The 23,972-nt window shown below is 33.6% G+C and overlaps 1 protein-coding gene across 1 annotated transcript; it reads right to left on the bottom strand.

Moving 5' to 3' along the window:
* Positions 1-22,668: 22,668 nt before the first annotated feature.
* On the bottom strand, positions 22,669-23,365 carry LOC116208825 (protein RALF-like 19). The gene has a single exon (XM_031542387.1). The coding sequence runs from the start codon at positions 23,235-23,237 to the stop codon at positions 22,854-22,856; it is 384 nt and encodes a 127-aa protein (XP_031398247.1). The 5' UTR covers positions 23,238-23,365; the 3' UTR covers positions 22,669-22,853.
* Positions 23,366-23,972: the final 607 nt, after the last annotated feature.

Genomic DNA, 23,972 nt, shown 5'->3' with positions numbered 1-23,972 from the left:
TTATTATTGAACTCACTTGTAGTCATCAGTCTAACTTTGGGGGGGGGGGGGGGGGGGGGGGGGGGGGGGGGGGGTGGAGTTGGGGGCGCGCGCGGCTGAAGCCTAGCCTGGGAGGGGCAAATGACATTGAATTAAGGTTCAGGGGCCACAAAAAATTCTTGTTTTATGTATTTGTTTCTGAAATACAAGTCAAGGTTCGATCAAAGAGTATATTAGGCAGTCGCGCATTCATTCATTGATAAATCAGAGGTTTCGGGTTCGACAGTTGTGACTATTTATGCTTATTTATTAGATATTAGGATTTTTATTTTATTGCATCAGATAAAATACTAATCAAGGACAAAAATAGAAAAGCACAGTTAACTTGAGGACCACTACGAAATTTCCTCCTGCAATTACTATTACTATATATTATTGTTGTTGGTTGTTTTCTTGGTTGGCTTTATCCCTTTGAATTGCTGTAAAAGCAATCATGCAAAGGCAGTTCCTCTTTACATTGAAACCTAACTGATGATGTTTTCTAAAGTTTAAGCCTTTTTGACTCGAATGAAAACCGAGCTGAACTGTACATATTGAATGGAGACATGGGAAAGTGAAGGTAGGGAAGGGCCAGTGGGACTTTTGTGACAATGAAAGATATACATTGAAAATAAAAATAAAAGATCAAAATAAATCGAGCCAGAAATGTTTCTTTATCTCTAGCGAAAAGTCTAACATGACTATGTGTCATATGACGCACGGTCATCCCATCCGTTCATCTGTGGGGCCCACGCGTGATGGATGGTCATGATTCCGGTGTCACATAACATCGGGTCATATTAGACTTTCCGTATCTCTAGACAAGTTAATAACACATTCTCCTATATCAAATCAGTCTCCGTAAGTATCACCTTGACATGGTGACAGTTTTTTTTTTGTTGAATACATGGCGGAAGTTATTAGTTATCTTAGTATACTAGCCAATATTACCCGTGCTTTGTTACGGGTTTAAAATCTGCATTAATATTTCTAATTAGAAAATTATTATTCAAATATAATAATAGGTCTTAAGTTACCTAATTTTAAGTGGACAAATTTTATTTACAGTATAGGAATTGGCAAATTCATTAAATGCATCTCATGATTATAGCCAAGTTAAATTTCAATTGAGATTAGTTTCAGTCAGTAGGAGCACAAATATAAAAATTACTAAAATATATTAAAGTTTAAAATAATTAAATAGGTGCTTCTGCTAATTTTAAGTGGACAAAATTTACTTTATTACAAGAGTTCGAAACTCATTAAGTGTTCATGACAAAGCCAAAGGTTAAGCAAGAATTAGTCCTAGGTAATAGGTTGGCATAACCATATTTTATCGAAATAAATTTAAGACATTTTTTGTGTCACAAATATATAAATAAAAAGGCTACTAAATTAGTGACTAATTGAAATAGTTAATTTACATGTAAATCAAGACATTATTAAAATATATTAAATTATTAACCTAAAAAAATATGAAAAATTTAAAATAAATAAAATAGTAAATGGTACCTGTAGTTTTAACAGCAGGAACTTTGTTCACAATATAAGAGTTCGAAATTCATTAAATGATCATAGCCAAGTGAAAGCCTAAGTGAGGATTAGTCTTAGGCAATTAATTGCTATAATCTTGCGTTTCACCGAAAGATTAAGACATTTATGATGGCAAAACACTTAAAGAGATCACCTAAGTAGGAGGTATATTGGGAATGGGATAAATTTTTCATATTTAAATAAATTAAAAAATTTAAATAGTTTAATAAAAACTCGCCACAAAAATTTCAAAGGGATCACATTGCGTTTCACCGAGAACAACAAGACATTTATGATGCCACAAATAGAAAGAGATAACATAATTTGGTGGCAAATTAAATAAATTTGTTTATTTAAATAAAACTTAAATAGTTAAAATAATAAAAGGAAAAAAAAGAATGTCACAAGTGGGAAAATGAAGCCCATTCGCCGCTAAAAGTTTCAGAGGAACCTAGATTTATTATATAAAAATAAAAATAAAAATATAATGTATATATTATAATTGCGATGTGATGTGTGATATGATTAAACTTTTGATTTATTGATTGGTTTCTTAAACCGTACTATTTTCTGATCCCATTATTTATAGAAACAATAGGCTGTTATTAAAATTGTTCTTATTTTATCTATTTATTTAGTTACTTATTTATTATTTCTATTTATTTCGATAGTATTTAAAGATTCTTCAATTATGTTAAATAAAGGTATACGCGCGAGATACAATCTAATTTCATGCAAATATTATGTATAACATAATTATCAAGGTATAATACCTCAAGTGCTAATGCTACTTCGATACTCAATCTTTTAGAGGATCAACTTTATTACATAAGTTATTCCTAACTTTCAATAATATATAAATGTTGAGGCGTAATATGTGAATGTATCATGGCTTACTTTTTTGTAACCCTCACCTCATGATTAAATATCTTTTTGATTGCTGGTACGATTTAGTTCTTGTCTGGAAGTTCATGCTCTCGTTCATTTCTAGCACTGTCTCTTCATTTTTTTTCTACATTTTATGTACGTAGTATATCAACATATGTAGTATATTAATAAGTTATTAAAATTTTATTAAAAATTTAAAACTTTTCTCCATCGCCAATGAAATATTAAAAAACAATCTGAAACAAAAAATTATATATAATTTAAAACATTTTTTAATAAAAATCGAATAAATTAAAATTTTCGATTACACAAATAAATTAAATTTTTCGCGCTCACACAATATGCGTGTCAGCACTTAGTCTTAGCAAAATTAATTTAAGCAACGACTATGCTACGATGGATATTAAGGAAAAAATATGTGTTTTATCCAATTTATATAAGAATTTTATACGGGGAGGGAGAAAACGAATGGAAAAGCCAAAAAAATTAGGAGGAAAAGAAAAAGAAGATTAATCAATCAAAAGAGCGACGAAAATTTTAATCTGAACCGAATAAAAGAACGTTCTTCTATATCAAGGCAATCGTAATAGTTAACCAATTCGAGTGTTATGATTAATCTGAGACTTATAACAAGCAACAGTTGGGGATTAAATTGGTACAGAAAGAATATATTTTGTTATCTGATTTTTAGGTAAAATTTATTGGGGAAGAGGGTGGGAAAGCCAGAAAACATGGGTGGGGGAGAGGGGGAGAGGGGGCGAGGGTTTGTCCCCTCTGTGCTTTGTCTGTTTGTCTCATATTAGTTTGTTTAATTAAAGTATGACTTTAGTGGGACTTCCTGCATTCTACGGTTTGGTATGTCATTCATAGCATGTTGAAGAAGCTTGTACAAATCCCCGAAAAGAAAAAAATAAAAATAAATAAAGCTGACTCATTATAAATTATTTTTCAAAAATATCTATATTCTATTGTATAAATTCGCAGTTAATAGTAAATTTTACGTGTTTACCGTATTGCAGTCAAAGTTAAGGAGTGCGTGTTCCTCTTATGGATAGAGCCATGTGGACATTTGGGGGGGCAATTACCCACCCTGAATTTGCAAAATTCAATTAATTAACCATATGAAATTTCTGAAATTAGAAATTTTGCCCCATAAAAAGTTGTGCCTCCCCTGAAATATTTATAACCTTATTTTGCCCCCTATATCTTTCTTACAAGTTCTAAAAAGTTAACAACTTCTAAGTTAATACTCTTTAATTGAGAATGAAATAACGTAAGTTTTAGAAATTTGGTGGACTAGTACAAACATTTCTCATAGAAAGTCGTCCTTAACATTCATGGAGAATGTGAGCAGATATTCCCTCTAAATATAATGAGTTTTGATTCATCGTGATATTTTTGTACGGATAATTAAATTTTACTAATAAGATTGCTCCCATAATTTTTTATGGTTGCTGAAGTTGTCATTACAACAGTAAATAATACATTTATTCTTTTTTTGAGATCTTTCTAGATCGTGCGTGTGTTGCGTATCCGACGTGCATTGAAGCAGCCGGGATCAATCCTAACTCTTGGAAGGTAATGGGAATGAATTTGGCTAAAGATAAAGATGTCTAAGTAGGCAGATGTTCTTCGATGTGGAAAGTCTCCTAAGTGCCCCCACATTGATAGATGCGTTGAGGGATTCGCGTAAAATTATACATTATATTACATATACATACATAAACAAATGAAAGCATGTATCGTTGCTTGCCGGGGGGCGAGTGGGGTAGGGGCCTTTTCCCCGCTCCCCTCCTCTCTCTAATTCTTCTTTCTTGTAATTTTTTTTTTAATTTCCCCCACTTTTTAGTATTTTCAATTATGATTCAAGTAAAAGTCCAGTAATCCGATCAACGTATTATCAGTACCACGTTATCCGATCATCCGATCAATGCGTTATGCCCTTTTAATATTTTCAAAACCAGTATAAACAAAGTTCCACGTAATTCGGTCGACACTTTATGCCAAACAATTTGATCTTTAGGTTGACGCTTTACACAATTTTAATGTTTTCAAATCTGACCCCGTTTTCATGTAATTCAATCGACGTGTTACGCCAAACGATCTAATCATTAGGTCGACGCGTTAAGCTTTTGGTGATTACAGATCCTACAATATAATATGGGGGCGAGTAGAATGGCTTTTCCCACCCTACTCCTCTCTTTTATTTGGGAAAATTACCCCATATATCTCATGGTTTCACATTTCTTTCAAATCTATCATATGTTTTTAAAATGATCTAAAATATCCCATGATTTATATTTTTTTTGCAAATCTATTCCTCTGTTATATCTCTATCAATATTTAATGGTCTTGCCACTGTGGCCCTCTTACCGGGATAGATTTGAGAAAAAATTATAACCATAGGATAGATTTGAGAAAAAAATTAAAATCATAGGGTATATTTGAGAAAAAAATTAAAACCATGTGATAGATTTGGAGTCTACTAACGTTTCATTAACGAAAAATATAATGTTGGGATAGATTAAAACAAAATGTAAACAATGAAGATATTTTAGATCATTTTTAAAACATAGGATAGATTCGAAAAAAATGTGAAACCATGTAATATATGGGGTAAAAATCTCCATTTATTTTTAATTTTGAAAAATTATATTTTTAAAATTTTCAATTTTTACTTATTATCTATATAATACATTTTCTTTTTTTGTTTGGTGTGCACCACCTGATATTCAGAGTTCAACGAGTCCAACAAATCTAAATTCGAGTAAGATTGGCATGTTAAGGGATCCAATCCTCTCAATTGTGGATTTTTTCCATTCACAAGACTCGAACTCGACCCGCTTAAAAAGAATAAACATGGAATCATCGAAACCAACCCACGTTGGTGAAATGCCTATTTCAATGGACAACTAATTTAAATTGTTTCTTTTCATCTTTGATGTTAGAAATGTCCAAATTATTTAGTTTAAATGCAAGATCATGTCAACCTATTAATAGAGAGTAATTTTCACTTGAGCAATGATTTGGTTGTGACTGAGATACTTTCAATGAATTTTTTGAGCCCCTATGTAGCAAACAAATTTCATCCACTTAAAATTAGTAACTTAAGACTTATTATATTGTGATCATAGTTTTCTAAATTAGAAATATTGAAAATTTAAATTACGAGAAAATATTAGCTTTTATATCGTATAAAGTATTAATTAATACAAGCTTTTATAGACAATCTAGATAATTTATTATGAATTGATTGTTCATAATATTTACACATAAATGGTTTTATAATTTTATAATTAGTTTTAGTTATAGTTTATATTGGTTATTACACAATTTACTGTGTTAAATTTAAAAATTCACAAGAACCTTTTTTTTCGACCCGCGGCATCGCGCGAGTTGTATTTTAGTTATATTATATAGAGGAAGTTATTCCAGGTCCCCTTACAGGACCTGGGGGCAAGTGGGAATTTTCACCCACTCGCCTCCCTCCGTTTTTTTTTCTAAATTATTTTTCATTTTCATTTTCAATTTTTTATCTTCTTTAAATATTTTCATATCCGATCCGAATTTTCGTAATTTGATTGATTTGTTCTAACATATGATTCAACTGTTATAGTCAGATCTTCTTGTTTTTTTTTAATCTTCAAATCCGACCCAAATAAGATACCACTTACCGATTGATTTGTTAGGAGACAAGATTCAATCGTTATAGTTGGTTTGCTTATTTCTATAGAAAAATATACATTTTTAAAATTTTTTAACTTTTTAAATGTCCTATCTATGTTTTCCAATCTAGGAATGAGATATCAAATAATCCGATGGATTTGTTAGGACATATGATTCAATCGTTATAGTTGCATCACTTATTTCTATAGAAAAATTTATTTTTTCTTTAAAATTTTCTCTTTTTAAACTTCCGATGGATTTATTAGGACATATGATTCAATCGTTATAGTTGCATCACTTATTTCTACAGAAAAATTTATTTTTTCTTTAAAATTTTCTCTTTTTAAACTTCTAAGTTTTTTAAAAATTTCTCCTTTATATATTTTTATTTTTTTTAATTCGACCCGGATAAGATATCAGGCTATATGATCATCCTATTAGGCCAAATGATCGTTACAATAAGAGCACCTATTTTCAAAAAATAAAATAAAAAATCTCCCAATATATTTTTTGAAAGGGGTTTTTATCCCAAATGACCCATGATTTACGCATTTTGTCAAATCTATCATATGTTTTTTTTGTCAGATATATCCCATGATAATTTTGCTCGAAATTTATCTCGCTGTTTTTGTTGTCTGTTAATGAAACGTTAGTAGGCTCCAAATCTATCATATGGTTTTAATTTTGTCCCAAATCTATCATATGATTTTAATTATTTCCTCAAAATGATCCCATGATTTTAATTTTTTCTCAAATTTATCCCGGATAAAATGGGTTACTGTAGCAAAACTGTTAAGACGTATAACGGCGGGATAGATTTGAAGTAAAATGTAAACCATGGGATATAGTTGACAAAAAAAAAAGAGAGCATGTGATAGATTTGACAAAACGCGTAAACCTTATACCATTTGGGATAAAAATCCCTTTTTGAAAAGTTAAAAACATTTCGTATTAAAATTACTATATATACACATAATATTTTTTGCAAATTGTAGGTGGTGAGTAGGGAACATTCTCCTTCTCTCAAGTGTCTTTATTTTGTTTTAATTTTCTTCTTTTGTCCAATGTTTTAAATTCGGGCCGACAGGTAGTGGTATAATCCGGTTGACTGTTCACGTCATATGATCTATCATTATGGTTAGAAGCAAATTTATTGACACAAACCTCTAGCATTCATAAGAATATAACGTTGCATTCTTCACTCAAATGGTATACAAGCTTTTCTCATTTTTTTCCAATGCAAATAAGGTATTAGGTAATTCGGTCGACCATTTATACCAAATAATCCTATAGTATAGTCAGACCACTTATTTCCGAAAAAAAAATCAAAAAAATTCCATACCAAATATACAAATTAGGACATATGCGTTTTTTTTTTCAAGTTTTAGATCGTGAGTTTAAAATTATTTCCACCTCCTATGTGTCTTTGCCTTTTGCTTTAATTTCCTTTTTTTTTATCTAGAATTTTTAAACCCGGTCCGACAATGTAACTATGTAACCCTATTAATCCATCAAGTCAAATGATTTGATCATTATGATCAGAACAATTATTTCTAAAAAATTAATTTTTTTTATCTATATATATTCATCCTTATTAAATGCAAGTTCTTTCATTTTCTTTTACGAGTGCTATGTGTAAAAACTGATGGAAGCGAACATTTAGCATTCTAATATCACGTCACATTCACAAGTAAAAATGATGGCTACAAGCTTTTCTATATTTTTTCTTGATGACTATTATGATTTTACATAATGCATTTTACTTTATTTTTCTCTATCTATATTACCTTTTTCTAAGGAGTATATGTATACCATATACTTTTTTCTTCTTCTTCTATATTATATCATTTATAAAGAAATATACTAATTATATACATACTTTTTGAATTACAAGCATTATCGTTTTCCTATATCCGTATGGAAAAACTCATAAAATCTATTAGTTTAAGATATTATAATCATATAAAAAAATGCAGATATAATAAATATTATTTTTTTAATATCACATATGTTTAGTAAACTATATGAGGGAATTTTTATACCCGCAGCGAAGTGTGGGCACGTTGCCTAGTTAAAATTAATGCCAGAATTTGGAAGCTTAAATACAACATTTGATATGGAATCGTGGAGGCAGGCAGGGATGGAGAGTAGTACGCTTGTTTGATTCCCACTACCGAGAAAGTTGAATGGGTGGAAAATTGCAAGGTCCATTAATGTAGGCCCGCAGGGGTTGTAATCAGATTTTCGGGAAAGGCTCGCCAAGTTCAACTGTATTGTTCTTCACTAATTTGATTTTTTTTTTACAAATGTATTCTCCTTCGTAATTAGTAATGATGCGGAGAAAAAGTTTGGGTTGGAACCATCCTCCCACCAAGAAGAATCTTCCTTCAATACGGGCAGGGGCGGAGCCAAGATTTTCATTAGGGGATCAAAAATATTACTTAATATAAATAGTACATAAATATTTTTTTTCGAGTGGGGAAAATACTAATTTTACATAGCTTTTAGACAAAATTTTAAAAAAATCTAAAGTTCAGGGAGGCAATTGTTTCCCTCGCCAATTAATTGGCTCTGCCCCTAGATACGGGGTCTGTTGATCTAGTTTTCAAATCCGTGCATGCTATCTTGAGATTCTTGGACCATAGAAAATAGGTCAGTAAGGGGCTTGGGAATTGCTCCCGATAAGTCCCCTCCGACGCTCAAGTCAGAGCTGCGGGGGAGAGACAGAGAGAGAGGGGCAGCATTGCTCGAGAGAGTGTAAGGGGAGAATCAGCTTACTTGAGAATATCTTGTGGACCAATACTTATAGAGGAATAGGAGATGCACCTTGGGTCTGGGCTGATCATGGGCCGATATGATGGGATTGGGCCGAAGCCTGTTTAATCACGCTTTCTCGCGGTTTTAGGCAGCGGCAGTTGGGTTCCGCCTGTGAGCAGGAGGCTCTAGTTGGATGAGAGATTCGACGGGCCAAGAGCAGCTGCCAAGTTCGACGTGCCAAGTACGATAGGCCGGTTCGACGGGCCAGGTTGGACTGAGTCAGGTTCTCCAGGGCCAGGTTTGATGCTCTAGGTTCGACAAGCCAGGTTCGATGGGATTGTTAAGTCTCCTAGATTGTGTGATAGCCCCCCATTTGGAGAGACGCTCGCCGTGCCTGGGAGGTTCACCGAGGCCCTCATGCGAGGAGGCCAGTCGATTGGTGGTGGTTAAGGCTACGAGAGTATTTCAAGTAGTCACTTACAGCTTGTAGAATTCAGTATGGTGAATGCAGAATTCTATACCCATCTGGCGAGACTTCTATATTTCGAAGGTAGCATTCTATGTTCAACATGTAGGCTTCTGTATGCTGGATGTAGACTTCTATACTCAACATGTACATATTTACATGACATGTACAAAGGAGGGAGGAGCTCGATCAAGCCTCCAGTAGAGCTCCCCATGTTTTATTGAGTCTCCCCTTGAGAGAGGTTTGCCGAGTCTCTGTGACGTGGGGAGGTTCGCTGGGTCCCGATGACATGTGTGGATGAGTAAGAGGTCTGCCGGATCTCCTAAGTTCACCGAGCTCCTTGAGGCATTCCGTTGTCGTCTACACCTTTCGCATAGCTACTCATACTTGGGGTGCAGCCTTCCATACTCTTCGAATAGCAATCTAGACTTCGAATGCAGCCTTCTATACTGTTTTAGTAGCAATCTATATATGGGATGCAGCCTCCTATCCTTTCCAAGTAGTCACATGTATCCTTTAACATGCATGGTTATCTGTAGGGGAGACTCGTCAAGCTTTTCATGGGGAAGGTTCGTCGAGCCCTTTAGGGGAGGATCAACGAGACCCCTGAGCATGGTATGGGACCACGATGAGTGCCAAGTCTAATGCGTTTCTCGAAGGGCTCATGAGTTCGGGTCATGCAGCTCGAACGAACCGATTCGATAATGTTGTACCCTATCCGGTGAGAAGGTTCCATCGAAGTATCATCATTTTGTAATCTTTTACTTTAGCGTTTTACTTTATGGTCGTTTATGTGATGATAAAATCCTCATTACCTGCCAAAAGTAAAAGAAATTGCATAATTTGAGAAATCTACTCGTAAATTACCTTATTTTCTTTTTTTTTAGCATGCTTTATAGCATCCAAAGTCTAATGGATCTTAATTAATCTAGTTCCAATAAGATAATTATACTAATAAATAAAACTCTCTCAATATGGACTTTCTTCATTCATAATACTTGAACAAAAAATTTTGCTTAAGGAAAACAAAAGTCGAATCATTTGAAATAACTCATATTGGTAAATTACTATATATATACATATATATATATATATATATATATATATTTTTTTTTTTTGTAATTTGCGTTCTTAAATATTATGTATTACTGTTATAGAGGTCTTTTCACAATTTAGACTTGTTTTCAAAAAAAATTTCATCAGACTTCTTTCCAAAATATTTTCTAATCTACACTTCTGAATAATTTTTTCTTTTCCTGATTAGCCTCAAAATTTGTACCTTTTAGAAGTTCCCAAACAAAGGATAACACCAGGAGAGGGAAAGCAAATAATGGGACCATCGACCACCGGTGGTCAAGGTCGTCGGCGACCAATAAGGCCACCACTCTAATCGACATTGCCAGCAGCCTTAACAGTCATCAACAACCTCACTTAGGATGGTGGTATTTATCATTGAGCCCCCACTCTTCGGATCTTCACCCTTTCTCTATGCGTCAGGAGGAGAGGGGGAAAATCAAGCAATGGGGGCTTGAAATTGCCACCTCTCCAGTCGATTTCGTTAGCGATCACTAAGACAGGTGATGACATCAACTGAGATTGTGTTTGCTTGGACTTAATTTTTAGTGCTGAAAATTAAGTTCTTAAAATGTAAGATCTAAATAGAGTAAGTGTTTGATTGATTAGGTGAAAAGTGCTTGGTTAGGTAAAAGTTATAATGGTTGAAATTATATTTAGATAAATGCAGAATATTTTTGCCAGATTTTATTTTAATATTTTAAATTTCGAAAAATAAAAAATTTGAAAATTACAAAAAGAGGGACAAGGATTTTCGATTGGAGAGGGAGGCGGTTGTGGTTACCCTCAATCTCGGCCATCACAACCTAAAGTGAGGTCATTGCCAACCTCCTCTGGGCGGTAGTGGCCTGGATCGAGGGCCACCACCGCTTTTTTGGGATCTAGCTCTCTCTCTTCGATCGAAGAGTGAAAGCTGGCTTAATTCCAAGTAGTGGCTCTGATCTCGGCTACCACTGCTCAGACGAGGTCGCCGATGACCTCTGCTTTAGCCAACGAGCTCGCCTTGGTCGGTGGTGGTTGGGATCAGAGCCACCACTAGTCGGGCCGTCGTCTTTCCCCCCTTGCTGTCTCTCTCTTTCTTTGTCCCAAGTCGAGTGGACTGATTTGCAAATCATGTAAAAGTTGAGGGGCTTCATAGCAAATATAGTATAAAGAGCCCCTCATTGAGCGAGTCAGTGAAAAAAAATGTCCCCACTTGGTTAATCATTAAGCACTTTTTTGACTGAATCATTGAGTTAAGTCAAATGTTATCAAACAATTTAAACTTAATTAAGTGTTGAAAGTTTAATTTGAATTATGAAACACATGCTAAGTGCTTGCTGGCTGGTACTGAACCCTAACCGCGTCCTCTTTGTGTTCTCACTCTCACTTTTGGTCTTTCTAGAAGTTTTGGAGAGGAATCTATATTGGGAATCTATCTATCTATCTATATATAGTAAAACTAACTACATTTGCAATAATAATCCAAATAAATGCTATTCAAATTCTAATAAAAGTAATATTATATTAAATTTAGATATACAATAAGAAAAATAGAGATTACAGTTAACCTAAATATTACAAAAGCTATCAATATATTCTAGAAACGAATATTATATTGAGAAAATAGCACTGTACAACACGGTTTTTTTTTTACTTTTTTCACGTTGCAGTATAAATTCAAATCATTTTTTTATACAACATGATTTTTTTTGCACGCACATCACGCTGCCGACTTTCCATCGAAAATTGGACGGAATGCTCACGTAGTGACTTTTCTTGTGGTACTTTCGCATAAAATATAACTTTAGGGACCTAAATTTAATTAAATAAAATATAAACTATAAAAAAAAGGTCAAGGCCTCCTCGGCAGATAAGGCCAACGACCCCAATTGGGGGTCGAAGGCCTGCGATGGAGCCCTGAATCCCCTCAATTTTGGGAATCTTGCTGCTAAGTCCCCCCAAATTAAGGGGTTTGGAGGCTCCCCTGTCGGTCACCGACCCCTTGATTGGGGTTGCCGGCCTTATTTGAGTAGGTTGAAGACCCTAATCAGGGGATTAGTGGTCGGTTGGGGAGGCCCCGACCCCCTACGATCTAACCATTTTCCTTTTTTTTTTGATAATTTATGGTTTATTTAATTAAATTTAGGTCTTTGAAGTTATATTTTGTGAGAAAGTATCCCAGGAAAAGCCGTCACATCAACATTTTGTCCAATTGTTGACGGAAAACCGACGATATGCTGTACAAGGAAATTATTTGAATTTGTGCTGCAACGTGAAAAAAGTCAAGAAATCGTGTTATACGATGCTATTTTTCCTATTATATTTAAGTTACATTTAAGTAAATAATACTAGTAGAGATTATAGTTCATCTATATCCACACCCAGCATATTCGACAAATATAACTTCTTATTATATAAAATAATAATAATAATAATAATAATAATAATAATAATAATATTCATCCACAAAGGAAGATTATATAAATTTAAAAAATAATATGAAGAGGGAAATATGTGTAGAACATACGTACTTTATATATATATATATATACACACCAATTTTATAGAGAAGAAATGTAAGTTCTCAAATATTGTGTAAAGTTGACTATCTATGCAATTAGTACTACGAAGAAGCGTAAAAAATACTATTCGCATAAATATAATAGCTAACTTTTAAATTGATATACGGTATTATGATTTCTATCGAAATATAAATAACTTATCATATTCGTATGTTTTCCGTATAAATATACCATAAACCAATCATACATGATTTTTATGATAATACAAAATTTATATATTTTGAAAATGAATATATCAATAAATTCATCATATGCATATGATTTTCGTTCAAAAATCATCAAAAGCCAATACTAATATGATCTTGTGTGGCATAAAATTAACTATTTGAATGTCACAAGATATTAATTTTGGAAAGATGGGTAAACTAAGGTTTGTAAGAAGATTAAATATATCTACAAAACATAGTAAGACCGTCAACTATAAAATTATAATTTAACAACTCAAAATTAGTCCAACTCCAAAAGATTTTTTAATATTAAATTAGTCCAATTCTATCAAGACTGAAACTAATTATTGAATTTTTTAATAAGTAAATTATCTTCTAATATACGATAATTGTTATAAAAGGTAATATAAATATATGAGCATGAACCCATTTTTAAACATAATAACAAACACTAAGAATTCAATTCTATAGATTACTTCATTAAAATTAAATTTGGGACTGGGATCCCTTCATGTAACTTGGTCCGTTAATTCGACCGACCACGATAAACTAGCCCTAAGATAAAAGTATCTAATAGTAATCAAAGTAGAAAAGTTGTTAATATGCAATGAAGCACATAAAAGAAGAAATTGGAAATTAAAATAATATTAATATTTAGGAGTTATAGTATGTTTATATTGACGCATTTAATAGATGTTATCATGTTATTTAGATTTTGAGATTATGATAGTGAATCCCATTGATATGAACATTCTAATTATATAACATAAAAAATAGCCAAAAAATTTAAATGACAATTACGTATGTCTTCTGAGCAAACACTAACGCACGAAAAGAATATCATTTATGGCACACAAAAAAAAATCAGCAAAAAAAATTTACTGCACACAGAAACTAGTAGTCCTTCTATCATTTTTAAGCAAAAAAGAAAAAAATTTGTGTATAGTATTGGTTTAAAGTTTCATTAGTGGCATTCTCGAGAAAAAAAAAATTCACGAACTATCTAAATAATTATATACTGCAAAAGAGTTAAATATTGTCTTAAAAAGTTAGACAATTTAATGAGTTGCTATTGATAACATAATGTCTAGAAATTTAAAATTTAATTCTTTTTCTTTTCTAAAAGTTAGATGAATTACTATTATAATGTTGACTCCACGGAAATGAGTTTGTGGAATGAAGAGATTATTATGAATTTAAAGTAAAAACAAAGATGTTATTGCAAAAGATTTAGATATTCTCTTAAAAATTAAAATTATTTAATGAGCTGCTATTGATAATATAATGTCTGGAAATTTAAAATGTAATTCTTTTTTCTTTACAAAAGTTAGATGAATTACTGATTACAATGTTGACTCCATGAAAACGATTTTCTGGAATGAATGAGATTATTGTGCATTTAGAGTAAAAATAAATTGAAGTATAAATTCAATAAAGATGTCAAAAAAAGTTTATAATTGAATGATACATTTATAAATTCAATTGATATTAAAAATTTTACAAATTCAATATACCAAATAAATTATCATGATATTATTTCTACATGTTCGTTGATGTTGAAGTATATAAAATATGCAAGGGAATAAAACAATATTATAGATTTAAAAGCGATATATAACAAAATAATTTTCAATTCACATACGTTGAATTCTTCCATATTACTTACGAAGCATCTGCAATTATTATTTAAAGCCTTGTAGCGTTTTATATTTGTTTAGACAACTGTCCATCATTTTTTCCATTATTAATATAATACTTGAAGAATAAATTAATATATGGTATGCTTTGCAATATATATGACACTTAAAAAAGATTAAAATGTGCGAAGAGATATACTATATTCATTTAAACTGGAATATACTATATATATTCATTTAAGCAAGGAAAAATATGAAAGGTTATTTTGTTTAATTTTTGGGATTCCATAATTATTATAAAGTATAATAGATATATGCATAATAGCGTAAGAAATGAGATTATCTTCACTTGCATTGCATTTTATTTTTAATTTTCCTAGTTATTATGTAATATAGGTGAATATGCAATGACAGAATACTGGCCCATCACAATGAACGAATAGGGCGAACTGCAAGATTTTGCAAAAGTCATGAATCATTGAGTATGCGTCCTGAGCTGATGTACCAATATATAGCAAATAATTGCAGTCACATTGCATGCATATGGGTAGCAGCTTAACATTATATATTGCTAATCTTATAAATTAATTAAGGAGAACATATCCTCTCTAACGGGCTATCATCTCGCATTGATCTTGGAAAATATAATCTATTCTAGTCGTGGCAATTCTCTGAAGTCTTGATTACAGCATTGATCCAGAATTAGCATTGCGCTAGCTAGTGAATCAAATTATTGAGGCTGTGGAAACCCCTTTCAATATCCACAATAGCAGAAAAATGGGGTATAGTGCAGTGGCTAATACCCTCACCTGGTAACCTAGAGGTTCGGGGTTCGATTATTATCAGTGAGACTACTCATGCCCCTTTATTTAGATTTCCTTTCAATTTTCTTGTATTAGGCCATGAGCCTTCTATTGTAACCGAAAAAAAAAAATCCACAATAGCACTAGTTTGGGTTTATTTGATCGCTCTCGGGGTTGGTTAACGCCTAACTGCCACGGGATAAAAGTTTATTTGGTCAATAATTGTGTGATTGAACAACTGGAGGAAGAAGTCCCCAAGTGAGCGTATAATGGGGGACTGTCAAGCACATCCGGCAAGGATCAAGGGGCATCTCATTGTTGCATCGAGGCATTTCGAATTGTTTGTTGACACGGACAAAGTCAGGGAAAATCTCTGAAATTATTTCAATATTGGACCTTGGACATATAATAGTTCCGAATCGAATCTCTTTAGAAAGAAGATGTAATTTATATAGTACTCAATATAACACATAATCTCAACATATTGTAATAGTCTTCATTGTCAAAAATATCTTAGATTTCTTATATGATATATTGATTAATATATGTTTTACGATGTAGAAGTAAATATCTCTTTATATTTTGTCAAAATTTTATATTTAATAGTTATAAAATTATGTTTTATTTTATTAGGCCATTTTCTCAGTCGATATTTGTTAGGTTATTGAAATCTATGAAAATAATTTATTTTATTTTTTAATACAAAGAAAACTATTATGATATATCAGGACTTATTATATAACCAAGGTGCGCACCGAAAAGTATATGGTACTCAAAATTCCTTTCTAACATCTATTACTATATATAAAAATTACCAAAAAAACTCCATTATATTTAAAAAAACTCATAACTCTCAAGAAATCACATATAAAATCAATTCAATTAATTAATTTCCAAATAAATAAGAAAGTCCCTTTTTCTTAACACCCCCATGAGCCTAGAACACATATTTCGGTAAGAAAAGAAAAAAAATACTTGAAATTACTCTTTATTAAGTCATTTTTTCTTTTTATAAACGTATAACTTAATTTTACTTATTCTATTGATGTATATATATTATCACAATTTTATTTATGACGTTAAAGTAATCGTTATTTTTTTGTTATAAATTACTATTATGATATATTCATCTTTAACAATTTTTTATATTACCATCCATGGCACGTGTGTATTCTCTATACCAATGAAAATGAGAGAAAATGCTTCAAGAATCAATTAAGAACATAGAAAAATAACAAAAACAGTGACTAAAAAATTATAGGTACATCATGAATATGCAAGACTAATACTTCTTATTGGGCACCTTGTACTTATGTGGGCTGAATTATAATATGTCCTGTGAACTTGCACAGTGTTCATGCAAGTCGTGGGGAATAGTCGGACGAAAAGTAGGCGCCCTTTGTTGTTAAAAGAAAGAGGAAGTGTGTAGTTGAACTATAACTGTTCCATGAACTTATATTGTATTCATTACTCTTGACACCTTTCGTTATTAAAAAAGAAAGAAGCATCTAGCCAGAATATAATTGTCCCATGAACTTGTAGGGTGTTCATGAGAGTCGTGGGAAATAGTCAATCGAAAATTGGATACCTGTCATTATTGAAAGAAATAAAAATATAAAATGAGAAATTTTCTAAAATACATATTAGATATTATAATTTCTTTAAAAAATAAAAAAAGAAAGTGGTGCAGGTGGAAAAATCCCATCCACTCGCCAAACCTCAAATCATTTCTTGAACATTAATATTAATTCTTCCTTTAGCTCTTAGCTAGCTAGTTGGCTCAGACTATAACAAAAATGACCAATGGTGACGCAACCTTGGAGACGCGGCCACTATGCGTCACCATATATCCAATGGAAAAGGCTACGGGGACACTCAATTAATGATGTCGATAAAGATTCCCTTTTAGCGACATGACAAAGAGGCGTTATCAAGGATTGTACATGGTGACTCAATCAAGATTCGTCACCATAAAACCAAGTCTATGGTGACACCTATTCATTCACGTCTCCATATAATCTACTTATTGGCAGTGGGTTGAGATCACGTCACGTAGAACCAAGGTTACAGTGACAACAAGGATTAAGTCGTAGCCTTTGACGTACTAAAAGTAACGTGACGAAGAGGCGTTGCTATAGAACTAAGCTGTGGAGACACTTATTCAGTGATGTCTCACTAAATTTCATATTTTGGCGACACGATGACATGGCATCACATTAAAGCCAAGGTTACGATGACAATAGGGAAATGATCGTTGCCTTTGAGAAAATAAAAGTGACGTTATCCATGTTTGCAACTCCTTAAATTTAGACTTTACGCGACACATAATGTTCGCGCCTCCTAAAACTTAAAATTTCTGAAGATTGCATATTAGCAACACGTATGGAGTTTACCATTTGTTAAGCGATTTATGTAAATTCATTTTTCATTTAAAAATTGATGTCATTAATGAATATAAAAATTCATTAAAATAATCCAAAGGACGTAATTGTTGAGGAGTAAAATGGGATAAATCCCACATCGGAAAAGAAAAAGAATATCCATGGGTTTATATGAGATTTGGGTATCACCACTTATTAACTTGAGCTTTTAAGTGGATATGGGCATAAGCTCGTATAAGCCAAATGAAAATTCAATATGGTATCAGAGTCTAGGTTACGCGTAGTGCGCCCACGTGTGTGTGCGCACCCACATCGCGCCAGGCCCAATATGTCCGAGTGCAGCCAAGAGTGCGCCTCGGTTAGTCCCCCCTCACCCGAGTAAGGAAGATGAGCTCGGCTCGAGGTCAATTGTTGAGAGCGGGTGTTTAAGGGCACATGACAACGTGTAGGTAGAAATAGACCACACGTTGCACGTGAGGGCGGGTGTTGAGGAGTAAAATGGGATAAATCTCACATCGGAAAAGAAAAAGAATATCCATGGGTTTATATGAGACTTGGGTATCACCACTTATTAACTTGAGCTTTTAAGTAGATATGAGCCCAAACCCGTATAAGCCAAATGAAAATTTAATATGGTATCAAAGCATAAAGAATATAGATAATTTGCTAGAATGTCACACACACCAAATAGTGTGAATGTGCTCTTATTTATAGTAGATGGAATACAACAATTATGGAAATATATCAAAGATTACACAATATCATAAATATTGAATATTTTTCGATATCCCTAATTGATTTTTTCCATATTATATCCCGTGATTCTTTCCCTAATACTCCCCCGCAATCGCAACGGGGAGGCCGCACGTTGAGCTTGAAATTGATTTAAGCAAGTGCAATGTGAAGACCCTGAGCACCACTGAGTTGATGAGTTGCCACCTGATAATTTGGATTAGAATGTCTTGGAAAAGTTGCATTTAATAAGCAACTCTAGTTCTCCCCTGTTTCATGAACTCTAGTTAGAGGAGATGTAGAAAATATCGGAGTGTTGGCCAACAAAAGTGGTCGAGAGCATGCTGAGTAGCCTAAGGAGCACGACATAGCATCATCTTGACAGTAGAGGGGCCTAGAGATCGGAAGCTGGGGCTGACAAAGGAGATCTTCAGTCTCGATGAAAGAGAGAGAAAAAGTAACAGATAAGAAGAGAATGAAAGATTTAGAGGGAGAGACTGGCTGAGAGAAAATTTGCGAGCACTGGCAAGGAGAGACTATGGCCGGGGTTCGGGACAACCATGAATTTGAGGAAAGTTGAGGACGACTGATAGTAGCAGAAAAGATAACTGTCGAGATTTGAGGCGGAAGAAATGAGAGAGATTCCGCATACAAATCTGGAGAGGGAGGGGAAGGAAAAAAAATATCGAAATTGGGTGACTCAAATTCGAGACTAACTACCTCTGTGGTAGTACAAAAGAGTTCAAGGTATTCTTATTAGTAAGTGGGAGACAAAGAGAATCTGTAGGGAGGAAAGATTTATTTCAAACAAACTAAATAGGCGAGGAAAGCTCGGGAAGAGGTAGGAAAAAAAACGAATTGATTGCAAAATTGAGGTTGCCGGGCGCGCCCGGTCATGGCCGGACGCGCCGGAGAACGTATTTAGCGGAAGTTTTAATCAGTAGCAGCAGAATCATCCCACTCTGATACCATAAAGAATATAGAGAATTTGCTAGAATGTCACACACACCAAATAGTGTGAATGTGCTCTTATTTATAGTAGATGGAATACAACAATTATAGAAATATATCAAAGATTACACAATATCATAAATATCGAATATTTTTCGATATCTCTAATTGATTTTTTCCATATTATATCCCATGATTCTCTCCCTAATAGTAATAATTATACAGTTTGAGAAAAAGAAAATATATTGGAATGTGGAGATAAATTAGGAGAGAAGAGGAATAAGTGGTTAGTTATTGCACATGGTTCTTGTAATTTTAAAGTATGATGATATCGATACTTTAGGTAACTAAAAGTGAGTCGAAAGATTTAGCCCAAAACAAAAGGGGTCCAAAGGACTTTTACGTTTTATAATAGCATAAAAGAGATAATGCATAAAAGAGATGACTTATTATAAGTACATCTAAGAAATCCGTTCAAGATATTCATCTCAAATTTAACAACTCTAGTAGTGTGGGAGAGAAGAGGTACATATCTTCATAACCCCAACCTTGGCCATCATTGGATTTGGATATCTTCAGAACCTTAACCCCGGGAGTATGTGAGTAGAGAAAAAAAGTGCCATTAATTGATAAAAGTGAAAAATTGTACATTCATTTAGAAATAAAAAACTTTAATTTGGATGCTAAGTATAACTAAAACCTATAGTTTTTTCACATATAAAAAATGTGCATATTAAATTAAATGCACCAGATATTGATCAAGTTATTAACTTAGTCATTACTTAGTGGGATATTGAGTATAAATAAGACCACATATAGCTACATTTAAAAATATAAATGAAAAAAAAAGTTTGTTAGAAGTGTTAAAAATCAGAATGAAAGAAATGAATACTAATTTTATATTAAAGGTTTTATAAGTAAATAATAAATCAAATGCATTATATAACAAAAGACAAGTGAGATTTGAATTCATAATCTCTTAATTTGGAATCGAGTCTAAGTATGCAAACCTAAACCCCTTTCTAGTTCTAGTTTATCTTTCCATATGCACCTAAGGCCTTAGGAAATATTGACGAAATTCCGTCGATAACACCGAGTAAATATTGAGGATATATCTATCGATAAATCCTCGGAATGATTGACAATTTATAAAAAAGTAAAAGTAAAAAAATTGATTATCGAGAGAAATTTCCTCAATAACTATTATAATACGTCAGACTCCTCACTTCTCCCATGCGTCTGTTTCCACAGCTTCCCTTACCCCGCCATGACTATATCGCCGCCGACCACTTCAGCGACTACCCCGTGTGGATTTCCATCCTCACCAATTTGTGCTCTTGTTGAGAGTACTAAGGCCACTGAATTGCAGTTCAACACAAGACATGAAGGAGACAACTTTTCTTTTTCTTTATATGTTATAAGGATACTCATAGCCTAATAAGCGGTATAACTAAAAAAATTACCAACAAAAATCTCACTTGTGAAATGAATGCATCATCAACTTTCATAAAATTTTATGCAAGACAATGAACGTTTCCTGGGCAAAGTAAAAGTCAATGAATTATTGGCTGTATAGAAGTTAACTGCATCAGACATCAAAATTCATGATTTCCTACTACGAATAGGTAGGAGATCGATTCCACTATATATTTTTTTTTCTGATGCCTCTAATAAAGGAAAACAATCAACATTATAGACCTAGAAGGCGATGTATTGAGTCTTGCATTACATTTTCCATAATTACTTATGCCTATCTCAGACAAATATATTCACCACATCACATTCTCCATACAGTAGAAACATATCACATTGTCTTAAAAACAAACATGTCACATTGTTCATATTTTACTCATCACATCATGAACCCAATCGTGATGCATGGTACGTAGGAATAACTTCAGTTTAACACATCTCACATTCTCCATACATAAGGAGAGAGAAAAGGAGAAGCGAAATGGCAGAGAGAGATCGAGAGACGTGAATAGCAAAGTGAGACAAGGAGAGAGACAGAGGTAACGGTCAATTGTTGACACAATTTATTTTATTTTTATAATTAGCGAGGGAACATCCCTTGGCACCCCGCCGGAAAACTTTTCGCGCGGGGTATCAATGAATCTGTTCCCTCGATACGTTTAAAAATGTTATTATATTTTAATATCGGGGGATGTTCCCTCGTAAAGTCGCCAAAAAATATTTCGATCACTTTTCAAGGAAAATTATTCGCTGATGTAATGTTTATTTTTTTAATAGTTATCGAGGACATACCGAGGAAATTTTCCTCGGTAATTTAGCTGCAGCATTTCCACATGTAAGACGCCGCTAATTCGCTGGAAAAATTTTTCGGCGCCTCGTCGGCGACTTACCTGCATCGAGGGATATTTTCTCGATAATTTTCGTAAGTAAGGGCGATGTTTGTAGTAGTGAGGGCAGTATCTTAATTAAGCTGCCCAAATTAGCGGAGTCCCTTTCATTCCACTTCCACTAAGTTGGAAAAAATTGTCCTACCTTTGCTTACAAGCGACAATTTGATTAGAGATAAGTACCCAAAATCATTTACGAGTTCAGATATCATCTCTTTCCAAGAAACAATCTTTTGATGTTTGAAAATGAAATGGGGATTTCGAATTTATCAGAGGCAAATTACAAAACCCTGCAAAATTTATGAATGACTATTATAATTTGAAAAACGGTGTCAACGTGCTGATATATATTTTTTAATCTTCGGTTACAAAGAAAATCCGTGGGCCTATCTATTACAGATAAAATAAAAATCCTAACAAATAATAAGGGGTATGGGTGATAATATTGTACTTAACTTATAAGAGTGTTTTGAGCCAATCAATTATATCTGCCAAGCTTTTCATGTCTCAATATTTCTAGTTTATTGTCCTTTACTAGGGCCATGATGCATCTCTATATAACCGATCTCTTTCATAAGGTGAAAATAGATAAGAAGTATTAACAAAAGAAGGTATGTTCGTAGGAGGCTCCTAAAGTATGACCACAAAATGGGAGAAATCAGCATTCTATCTATGGCACAAACATAATTAATAAAGATCAATTAATTGAAACAATGAGGAACAAGAACATGTCGAGCCAAGGAAAACACAATGTACGTACTGAAAAGGGAAAACGAATTAATGCATACATACGGAGGTGTCAACAAAGCAAAAGTATTGGATTTGACCGATCCATATTATCCCGGCATCGGTTTCATTAGTCAGTCATCCTCTTGCAATGAGTAATGGCACTGCAACCGCGCCTGTAAGGGTTAGCCTTTTTCTGTTTGGTGCAGTTGTAATAAGACTGGCCCCGCCGGTTGCACGGGATAGAGTTCTTCTTCAGGGCACCGTAGCTGATGTACCGCTTCTGGGCGAGCTGGCGCCGGTTAATCTCTGAGTCCAACATCAGTTCGTTGTCCTCCCCGATGAGGTCTCCAACCGTACCGGACCGGGAGACGACCTGAACATCGTCGAACACAGAGGAGCATGACCCTGACACCAGGGCCAGGGCCAGGACTAGGAAGACAAGCCAGAATCGGGGTCCCATCTCACAACTTCGGAGATCGGAATGAAGAGAGGAGCTGGAATGAAGGAGCATTATGAAGAGCAAGGGAGATATAACTAAATGGGGGATGATAACAGATTTAGCTAAGACTCCGTTTCCTTTTACTTGTGATGGAACGAGAATGTTGGGATTGGTTTGTTGTTTTGTTGATTAGTGGAGGAGAAGACAAAAGAACATTAAACCTGTGGAGGGACTATAAATAGCCGTTTGTTGTCTTAACGCCAATAACTGTTCGTATTTTTTTCAGTGTGTATCATGATATTCAGAAGCCTAATGGGATTTGACTAATTCAGTTAGGAGATCGAATATTAAAAATTATTTTTCCTTCCAATAAGTGCACTTCCCGGGATTTGAACTTGTGTTATTTTTCTTATGGGAGTGAGTTGCTTATCACTCAACCAACAATTTTGTTGGTAATAACTGTTGGTATTTAGGAATTGGAAACCAAAAGAATCCTTTCCATGGCCCTAAATCAGTAGTGTTATAAAATGTATCCTTACACAATGTCAATAATATGTAACTAAAAAGGTTTCAGCCATCCTATCAAGGGAAAAAAAAAAGAAAAAAGAAAGAAAGAAAGAAAGAAAGAAAGTTTCAACCGCTAGACGTGTTGCAATTGGTAAATAGCGCTGCAAGTAGGCGGGCTTGTAAGGGTTCAACAAGGCGACGTCTAACTGAAGATTAGCGCCAACCAATACACTGAGAACAACTCATGATCATATCGCCAATCCGTTAGTTGGACTGCGGGAGGAAAGAGTTTTTTGATAC

The sequence above is a fragment of the Punica granatum genome, chromosome 5, assembly GCF_007655135.1.
Source record: "Punica granatum isolate Tunisia-2019 chromosome 5, ASM765513v2, whole genome shotgun sequence".
Taxonomy (NCBI): Eukaryota; Viridiplantae; Streptophyta; class Magnoliopsida; order Myrtales; family Lythraceae; genus Punica; species Punica granatum.
Note: the sequence above shows the minus strand (reverse complement) of the source record. Positions and strands in the feature narration are given on the sequence as shown.